This window comes from Pollachius pollachius, assembly GCF_949987615.1.
Source record: "Pollachius pollachius genome assembly, chromosome: 16".
Taxonomy (NCBI): Eukaryota; Metazoa; Chordata; class Actinopteri; order Gadiformes; family Gadidae; genus Pollachius; species Pollachius pollachius.
The window spans coordinates 5349618-5360236 of NC_136949.1; the positions used below are offsets into that span (position 1 = coordinate 5349618).

The window sequence follows — 10619 nt, forward strand, 5'->3', positions numbered from 1 at the left end:
GACGACTGATCGACACCACGTCAAGTGATTTTTCCATGTTTGAGAATAGCTCGAGTGTGAATACAAATGTGTGACACGTTTGCGTCTTTCCCCCCCCCCCCACTCAGACATGAACATATCTGGTTCCTTTATTTAATCACTTGCAGATCATTTTGAACATGTTTGTCGAGTCGACCGGGATGACCAGACAAACGTTTCAACGTTTTCTCATGAAAGGATGAAAACATTAAAGATGAATTATTGAGTAGATGAGTCAACAATGATAAAAATAGGTAGCCGCAGCCCCAATAGTTAGCACAGCCAAATACCAAGCAAGGGTTACCAGAAGCAAAACCAACGATGACTACCCCCCGGTGTACACGCCTTGCCCTTGTCTCGTCTAATGCAGTTGTCGTACATTCGATCTTGTGTTCTCCTGTGTCTGACCCGATCCCTGTTTCTTCCTGTGATCTGTAACACAACACCCAGAGTGGCCCAATACTGCAAGTAGAACAGAAATGTCCATGAGTTTCCTGACACGAAAAACCCTGGACTAGATTCACACAACAGAACAGAACCAGTGCTGTGTGTTGTGATGCATAGCACCGGTGCATGGTTGCGCCTCTGCATTCTGCAGTGCAGGCATGGTGTTACCCTCCCTCTCTCCTCCTCTACTCTCCTCCTCTCCCCCAGCCACAGCCAAAGGTCTAAAGATTCCTCAAACGGATCTCTTCTTATCCGCCCCATCGCGGTCGCGTCACAAGTAAGAGTAGCAGCGCTTGGAAGCCAAGAAAACATCGATAGGCAGATGTAGTGTGTCCGCGTTGCAGCCGCAAGGCCGATCGTTTCAGTCAGTCCCCTGTTGATCTGAGCCTCCGATACATCAGCCTGATCCCAATGAGGTCGGCCCCTGGAGGGGGGCCATTCACTGGCCCCTCCATCTCCTGGAGGCATCCTGTCCGAACACGAAGGCGTGAGCAAGCAAAAAACGATTTATTAACATTTTGATGCAGGAAATAAAAAACATGAAGATCAAACGGGAAAGGCTGTCAAAAGGTTAGTTATTTGAGTACCAAATTTGTAGGAGCACACGTATCTCTGTATGGAATCAAAACCGTATTTGTAGTCTGTTCATAATGTGGTTGGGCCCCTGCTGGGTTTGGATCGTCTGAAGAACTTTTTAAGGATGGCCTGCGATCAGATTAAAAATGTAGCTCAAGCTACTATCATCCTCATCGCTCTTTCCAGAGCAGAATCCCTTAGCCCCGTTTTAAGGACACATTTTTCTCAGTATACATTCTCTGTGACACAACTAATGAAAAGACTGCATTTTAATAATTCCCCTTACTCTGTACCTCTCTCTCCCTCTCTCCCTCTCTCCCCCCCCTCTCTCTCTCTCCCTCTTCTCTCCCTATCTCTCCCTCTCTCCCTCTCTCTCTCCTTTTCCCTCTCCCTCTCTCTCTCTCCTTCTCCCTCTATCCTCTCACTCTCCCGCTCATCCTCTCTCCCTCTTGTCTCTCCCTCTCCCTCATCTCTCTCCCTCTCTCCCTCCCTCTCCCTCCCTCCCTCCCTCCCTCTCCCTCATCTCTCTCCCTCTCTCCCTCTCTCTCCCTCCCTCTCTCCCTCTCCCTCTCTCTCTCGCTCCCCTCTTTAATCTCCACAGCTCTGCACCTCGCATCCTCGCGCCCTCAATGGTTCTTCCAGGTGGTCTGACCTGACAAGGAATCCAAATGGAGTTTCTGCTGGTGTACCTGGTCATCATCGGCGTGGCGGCCAAGTCCCACAAGGTGCAGGTGTGCCCCAAGCGCTGCGTCTGCCAGATGCTCAACCCCAACCTGGCCACGCTCTGCGACAAGAAGGGCCTGCTCTTCGTGCCGCCCAACATCGACCGGCACACCGTGGAGATGCGCATGGGCGACAACTTCGTGACGGGCATCAAGCGCAAGGATTTCGCCAACATGACGCGTCTGGTGGACCTGACGCTGTCGCGCAACACCATCGGCTCCATCGCCCCGCACGCCTTCAAGGACCTGGAGAACCTGCGGGCGCTGCACCTGGACAGCAACCGGCTGACGCGGCTCACCAACGACACCTTCAGCGGCATGTCCAAGCTGCACCACCTCATCCTGAACAACAACCAGCTGATGCACATCCACAGCGGCGCCTTCAACGACCTGACGGCGCTGGAGGAGCTGGACCTATCCTACAACAACCTGGAGGGCGCGCCCTGGGTGGCCATCCAGAGGATGTCCAGCCTGCACACGCTCAACATGGACCACAACATGCTCAGCCACATCCCCGAGGGCACCTTCTCAGGGCTGCAGAAGCTGAAGCGGCTGGACGTGACGTCCAACAAGCTGCAGAAGCTGCCGCCGGACCCCGTGTTCCAGCGGGCGGGCGTGCTGGCCACCTCGGGGAGCATGGGACCCACGTCGTTCGCGCTGAGCTTCGGCGGGAACCCGCTGAGGTGCAACTGCGAGCTGCTGTGGCTACGGAGGCTGAGGAGGGAGGACGACCTGGAGACCTGCGCCTCGCCGCAGCACCTGGCCGGGAGGTACTTCTGGACCGTGTCGGAGGAGGAGTTCCTGTGCGAGCCGCCGCTCATCACCAGGCACTCGCAGGTAACGGCATTGGGGCGGGTGGGAGGGTGCATTGTGGGAGTTGTAGTCTTTGGGTTGGGTGTTGTGAAGAGAGGGTTTTTATGCGCTTTTGATTTTGAGGATTGATTTTATGAGGTATTTTTGTTACAATATGGTAAAATGTCTAAATATACAAACTTAATATGCTTCATTAAAACGTCTGATATGAGACAACTGTTTGATTACACATTGTTTGATGTGCTAATCCTCTTTTTAACCATATCCATGCGCTAGATACTTTTGCTAAAGACAGAATATTTCTTGGATGCTTTCAACCCGTGGCAAAATATGTTTTGCAAAATACTGTTAAATCATTTCTTAATTATCCCGTACACTTAAGATAATTGAAGGCACCCTAAATGTTCAATGAAGCCATTTATTTGTGCAAGCATCCATCCATAATGATTGGCTGTGGTGTTGGTTACCCTGATCATAATCGACGACTAATTACATTCCTACTGAAGCTTTACAGGAAAACTTTGCAAATATTGATCAGCACAAACGGCGGTAATCCCACCAAATCACAACACACATTCTAATTACGGCACACTTGGCTCACACTCTTCCTCGTGTTTCTGCATAATACTGCGTGTCAAAACTTCTCTCCCAGCAGGGGGGGGGGAGACTCTAAACTCACCCTCTACTTTTGGGATCCAAAAGCGCTTCTGTCAAAACAGAGAGAGCGTCGGTGCAAATTATGCAGAGAAATCGTCCTATCTGCTGATTGGTGCTCTCCTCGTTAACCCCCCCCCCCCCCCACCCACAGGAGCTGCGGGCATTAGAGGGGCAGAGCGTGACGCTGCGCTGCAAGGCCAGGGGGGACCCGGACCCCATCATTCACTGGATCGCCCCCGACGGGCGGCTGATGTCCAACTCGTCCAGAGCGGCGGTGCACGCGGACGGCACCCTGGACATCCTCATCAGCACCGTCAAGGACTCGGGTTCGTTCACACGCGCACATCAAGAGACGCGCACACGCAGGCATGCACATGCACACACACAAGCACGCACACACGCACAGAAACACACGCACGCACACACAAAAATACACAACTACTTGCACACACAAGCACCAAACACAAGTACACGCACACACAGACAGGCGCACACTCACACACACACACACACACACACGCACAAGTACACACGCACACAGACAGACAGACACACATGCACATATGGGGTCGGAACAGTCTCAGTAATAATGAATGCACAGAGAAGGTGTCACAAATGTATTTGGTGATTTATATATAAATGACTCTCTTCTCACAAATACATTTCAATGCACACACAAATGGATATCGGTATGTATAAATGTAAAATAAATCCATAAACAAAAATAAGTTTCACAAACACATTTCTGATCCACACACAAATGTGTCTTGTTTTAAATAAATGTAAGATAAATCCATAAATATATTAATTTAAAAAATATTTGCAATTTTCATCAAAAATGTATTTGGATGTTGTTTCATTTATATACAAACTGTTAAACTTGAATTAACAAGACGCTTTTCATTTGTGAACTTGTTTGCATTTGAGTGTGAACTGGTCTGTATTTATATGCGGATTTTTGAGACTCCTGACGTGGCTGGATTCACAAATGCATTTTTTTCAACAAGGAACTATCTGTAGCCAAACAGATGCCTCCCTCGTTTTCAGCCAATCACAAGACTGCAGTGACTGGGTTTTTAGATTGTCGGTGCCGTTTACTACTTTAACGGCACCGACAATCCCAAACCCAGTCGAAACTAGGTGGAAAAAGTGTGTAGTTCAGAACGTGACGCAGCTTTGACTTCTGCGCCACCTAGAGATTGTTATGTAAGATCATTCCAAAACCCCGTTATTTCCCATAGACATTTGACCGAGGGAACCGGGAGGCTCGGAGGCCGGACTTATTCTTCAGAGGTCGGGACTGCAGTCATGTGATTGGCTGAAAACGAGGGAGGCATCTGATTGGCTACAGAGAGTTCCTTGTTGAAAAAAATGCATTTGTGAATCCTGCCACGCCAGGAGAGTCTCAAAAATCCACATATAAATACAGACCAGTTCACACACAAATGCAAACAAGTTCACAAATGAAAAGCGTCTTGCTAATTCAAGTTTAACAGTTTGTATATAAATGTAACAACATCCAAATACATTTTTGATGAAAATTGCAAATATTTTTTTGATTAATATATTTATGGATTTATATTACATTTATTTAAAACAAGACACATTTGTGTGTGGATCAGAAATGTGTTTGTGAAACTTATTTTTGTTTATGGATTTATTTTACATTTATACATACCGACATCCATTTGTGTGTGCATTGAAATGTATTTGTGAGAAGAGAGTAATTTATATATAAATCACAAAAAGCATTTTCGAATCCTTCTCTGTGCATTCATTATTAATGAGACTGTTCTGACCCCATATACACATGCACACAGACACAAACACATAGATAAGCGCACATGCATGCACGCACATACACACACACCCACACAGACGCACACACACACACACACATTTACACACACCGTAATCACAAACACACAGACACACACGCATACACACACACACACACAAAGAAACACACACCGTAGGCTCCACTCCTACTCTGGATTGGCAAGTTTTGTTGTTGTTGTTTGGTTGTTGATTAGAAGAAATAGCCTGAAAGCTTACAAGCTAAAATAAGATAGCATTTGCTTCCAAGCTTGTATGAGCTGTACCAGCCCACAAGCTAAAATTATCTTGTCTATGCTCTCCCCGCTAATTTCAGCTGATTTAAACTCTTAAGTGTTAAGTTAGTCATAGCTCACATGCTAATATAATCAACTTGGCATATTGTCATCTATGTATATATATATATATTTATATATATATGATACAACGCCAGGAGAATGAACCATGGTTCACGGTTTTCCACCCAGCCTCCCTCAACTGCATCAGCCTGTAAGGTGCTAACAGATGGGGGTTAGGGGAAGGTATACATTGACGGCACGCATGCGTTGTACGTGACGTACACATGTGTGCACAACGTGATGTAAATGTGTGTAGTTGTGTACACAACATGATGTATATGTGTGTAGTTGTGTACACAGCGTGATGTACATGTGTGTAGTTGTGTAAACAACGTATGGTACACATGTGAGATGCATGACCCCCGGTTCACGGCCCCTCCAGGCTCCTTCAACCGCATCAGCCTGTAACGTGCTCACAGATAGGTGTCCGGGGGGGGGTATACATTGACGGTACCTATACGTTGTACGTGATGTACGATGTACGATGGGTGAGCTCATGCGTTCACGGTTCACGTTCCTCCAGGCTCCTTCACCTGCGTGGCCTCCAACCCGGCGGGCGAGGCTCAGCAGACAATGGACCTGGTGATCGCCAAGCTGCCCCACATCACCAACAGCACCCTGGTGGACCAGGAGCCCGACCCGGGCTCGTCCGACATCGCCACGGTGACCAAGACGGGGGCGGCGGCGGCGGGGGACGACGACGGGGGCGTGGCCCTGGGGAACGCCAAGACCAGCCCGGAGAAGAAGGTGGTGATCTCCGAGGCCACGTCCAACTCGGCGCTGGTGAAGTTCAACTTCCAGCGGAGCATCCCCGGAATCCGCATGTTCCAGATCCAGTACAACGGCAGCTACGACGACTCGTTGGTCTACAGGTACGGCGAGAGAGCAAAGAAAGGAAAACAACGATCTAGCATGAAAAGATAATGTCGTTTGACACCTGGGGTTGATTTTAATTAGCGACGATGAGGTAGATTTCACACCTCTAACTATACGTTCTTTTTCATTGAAGGTAATGGAGCGCTGCGAGTCATATCATATCGTACTCGTGTTGTTTTCCTCGAGCAACTTATTCTGCTCTTTTTTTTTTCAAAACTCTAGTGGCGGGTAGCAATTTGTCCTTTCAGGAGAAATCCCTGCAGAGGAGTTGTAACCTCTAATTTGTGACTGATAATCATCCTCCTCATCGCAGTGTTGCACTGTTTACCGAACCTTGATAGTGCTTGATCAACAAAATCAAACCGCCACTAAGCTGAGGATTGATACGAAGATCAAAGAAAAGTCAGCCAGCGTGGAAAAATAATAATGTGAAATCTTCAGAGGCTTCCCGCCGTCCTCCATCAAAAGAGGAAAAAAAGAAAAGATACAAAAAAGATGTACACACACACACACACACACGCACCCACACACACACACACAGCTAGTCCGCTTTCATGTTTGCCCTATTTCGCGGCGTATTTAGCGCTGTTATGGTCGTGATAAGATCGAAAGACGAGGGAACAAACACAGTGTTATCCAACACAGTTTCCCTACCCAATGTTATCCTGTGTTCCCACTACACATGGCATTCGGTAGTTGACACCCAACATGCCGGAAAACTATAGCGGAATCAACCCCCCCCCCCCCTGTAATCCGGTTACTGTCGAATCAACCTCTTATCAGGAACAACGTTGTGTGGGGGGGCGGGGGGGGGGAGAAAAGACAAATAAATGCTCGCAGAAGATAGTATGTCACACACAGATGGTAAATAACAGCATTCCCCCGAGAGCCAGGATGATTGTCATTTCATTTCTACAAAGAATCATATTTTATCACCGCCTCCCGGGTGGTGTAATCTCCTGCTCTGAAGTCTAAATCACAACTACGGCAGTGTCTCTGACAGGAGATACGATAAGATAAGGGTGTACTTTGCTAATCCCGGACGGGAAATAAAGGTGGTCACAGCGGAAACTACCGGGCCGTAATTCGGATTTAAAGAGAGTGAAAAATGTATATGTATAAATGTATGGCACCCATTGCACTCCTGAACATCCCTGGAAGGAGGGATCCCCCACTCTGCGTTCCTCCTCAAGACTTCTTCCTTGCTGATTAAGGGAGTTTTTTCTTGCCCTCTTCGGGGGCTTTGGTCAGGGGGGGTGTCATAATTATTTGGCCTGTCAAGCCCTTTGAGACTGTACCTGTAATCAAGGGCTATACAAATCAAATTCAATAAAATTGAATTGAAAACAAGAGACAACAACAGAAATGGAATGACTTCAACAAGAAGCGAAAAAACAAACGCGTCCCTCTCTTCTTACAGGATGATCGCGCCGACCAGTAAGAAGATCCTGGTGAACAACCTGGCGGCGGGGACGCACTACGACCTCTGCGTCCTCGCCATCTACGATGACCAGGTGACGGCGTTGACGGCCACGCGCGTGGTGGGCTGCGCGCACTTCACCACCGAGCAACAGTACCTGCGCTGCCACTTCATGCAGTCGCAGTTCCTGGGCGGCACCATCGTGGTCATCATCGGGGGCGTCATCGTGGCGTCCGTCCTGGCCTTCATCATCTTCCTCATAGTGCGCTACCGCGTCTGCGCCCAGGGCGAGGTGGATAAGGTGGGTGTGTGGAGGAGGAGCGGGGGGGGGGGGGGGGGGAAAGAGAGTGGAACACACGACCATAGTGTAAAACACCTTTTACAACACAAGCCTTTCCAGCCGTTTTGTCGCACGTAAATCGGTGAAGCTGTCTTGTAACCGCTATTACCGTTTTTACTGTTTTACGGCCCGTACGAAAAAACGATCTTAAAATCGATAAACCATTCAAGCCATCCGTCTCTTATTTCGTACAGATTCTTTCATTTATTTCGTCTATTAAAGTCAGTTCTTAAATCACAATGCTCTATCTATCTGTCTGTCTGTCTGTCTGTCCATCTGTCTGTCTGTCTTTGTCTCTCTCTCTCTCTCTCTCTCTCTCTATCTATCTATCTATCTATCTATCTATCTGTCTATCATCTGTCTGTCTGTCTGTCTGTCTGTCTTTGTCTCTCTCTCTCTCTATCTATCTATCTATCTATCTATCTATCTATCTATCTATCTATCTATCTATCTATCATCTATTGTCCTGTCTGTCTGTCTATCTATCTAACCCTCTCTCTCTCCTCCTCTCTCTCCCCCCCCCCCCCCCCCCCCCCCCCCGTGTCCGACCGTCTGTCCGGCCCCAGGCGTTGGAGATGGGGGACATCCGTTCTCTGAGCAGCGACGGGCAGCTCCAGGGCTGCGGTCTCCCCAAGTCCCTCTCCAAGCAGGTCCTGCGGCCCGAGAAGAACGAGAAGAACGACTGCCTGAAGGTGGCCCTCCCGCCGGGCCCCCGGGGAGCCCGCCAAGCAGCAGAAGCAGCAGAGGCTCCCGTCGGCGTCGGCGGCGGCAGTGGCGACCGGAGGGGCCGCGTCGACGGCCAATGGCAAGCCCTCTCTCCCCGACTGCACCGTCTCTACCTCGGCGGCCAGCCACAGCTGGCACCCGGCCTCCCCCGGCTCCCTGCGGCCCAAGCGGCCCCGGGCCCCCTCCAAAGCCTCCGACATGAACCGCGGCGAGATCCAGTCCGACGCCCGCTGCGGGAACGCCAACCGGAATAACTCCTTTGAGGTGAAGATGGCCGTGGCGTACGCCGCCGCCGCCGCCGCCCAGGCCCAGGCCGACCGGTGGACCGGGGGCCCGCGGGTCCCACAGCGACGCCCGCACCACGTCTCCCGCCACTACATGACTGTGCCCGCGGGCGGCGCGTGCGGGTGAACCGCAGGCACTCCCTGAACGTGGACACGTACGAGCCCAGCGGCTACGTGTCCTACCCCAGGCCGGGGGGCAGTCTGCGCTCCAAACGGAGCCTGTCGCTGAGTGGGGGGCTGCCCCAGGCCGGGGCCCCCATGAACGTTCGCGGGGCACGGGACGGGCGGTCCAGGTCCGAGTGGCTCCTGGAGAGCGCTTTATGATCGGGGATTTACGGACTCGGTTATCGTGTTTTTCTCTCTCTCTGGACGGGATTCATGGCCTGGCATCGGAGCGGCGCATTGGGGGTTTTTATGTCTGTCTTTTTGAGCTTTTATGCTGGCTACTGAAGGACAAGGGAGCCCCTGTCGTATATCCCGGGACCAGGCAGGCGTCGACAGGGTTTTTACGGGCAGATTTCAACCCCCTACCCCACCCCAAGCCCAAACACCCCAATCCCGAGTTTGTTTTTCTACCTTATAACCTATCAAATTGTTCTTTACAGCGATCCAACTTTGGGGAAAGGCACAACAATGTATAAAAGCAACAAATGTACAAAGGAAAAAAAAAGATGTAAAGCTGTGTGAAATAGGACTGTGGACTCGGTCCAACGTTGCGTCGTCATGGACACGGCGTGGAATGCGGCCACCTTTTTTTCGTAGTTCCTGCGGTGGACTATGTACCAAGGAGACGGACGAGGCTGTTGGCGTTTACTTCTAAAAAACAGACAGCGAGAGAGAGACAGAGAGAGAGACGGAGGGAGGGAGAGAAAGAAGGCGAAAGAGAGCGAGAGCGATACAATCTCTGCAGACTTCGACCACGATTCTTGTCTCCGACTCCACCGACAGCTGGTGACAAGTCTTAATTACCTAGGCGGGGGTGCTGGGAGATTACCAACGTGCCGCTCATCCCCAAGGTGTCGGTACAGAATGTAGTAGACAGAAACACAATCTTCTCACGGTGACACACCAGACACTGCACAATGCAGGCATTAGTGGCCCCGACGCCACACAGCCTAATACTGCCCTCTGGTTTGAATCGATCAATTTTTTATCACTTAATAACATTACAAGACTCAACAACAACAGAATTCCTGTCAAGGCGGATTTGATCGACGGCCACAGGACCGATACCCCAGCGAGGGCGGGTGAATCGGGGGCAATCGAAACGTACGAAAGACGTGCGGATTCGGACGCGAATAAGGGAGGACCTTGTCCGTTTTCATGTTTTCTACTGTTATGATGATATTGTGTCGGGGGGGCGTCAAGGCAACCGTTGTAAATTAGCTCGTCAATGTAAGAAGAAACGATAATCACTTGAGTATGGGAGTGTGGTCCATCCTTGAGTTTGCTGTTGTTTCTGTTTGATGTTTACCAGTATTAATAAACCAATGATGAAAGGGAAAGCACTGTGCGACGTTTGTGAGCCATACAACACCGGACAGCTGTCCATCTTTCCTCCGTTTG

At 49.9% G+C, this 10619-nt stretch overlaps 1 protein-coding gene across 1 annotated transcript; it reads left to right on the top strand.

The window, feature by feature from the left end:
- Positions 1 to 1709: 1709 nt before the first annotated feature.
- lrfn5b (leucine rich repeat and fibronectin type III domain containing 5b) lies at positions 1710 to 9377 on the top strand (the record flags this gene model as incomplete). The annotated part of the gene is given in 7 exon segments (XM_079753647.1): positions 1710 to 2600; positions 3385 to 3559; positions 5931 to 6279; positions 7704 to 8004; positions 8610 to 8759; positions 8761 to 9168; positions 9171 to 9377. Coding segments are annotated over 7 exon segments (2481 nt in total).
- Between the last annotated feature and the right edge of the window lie 1242 nt (positions 9378 to 10619).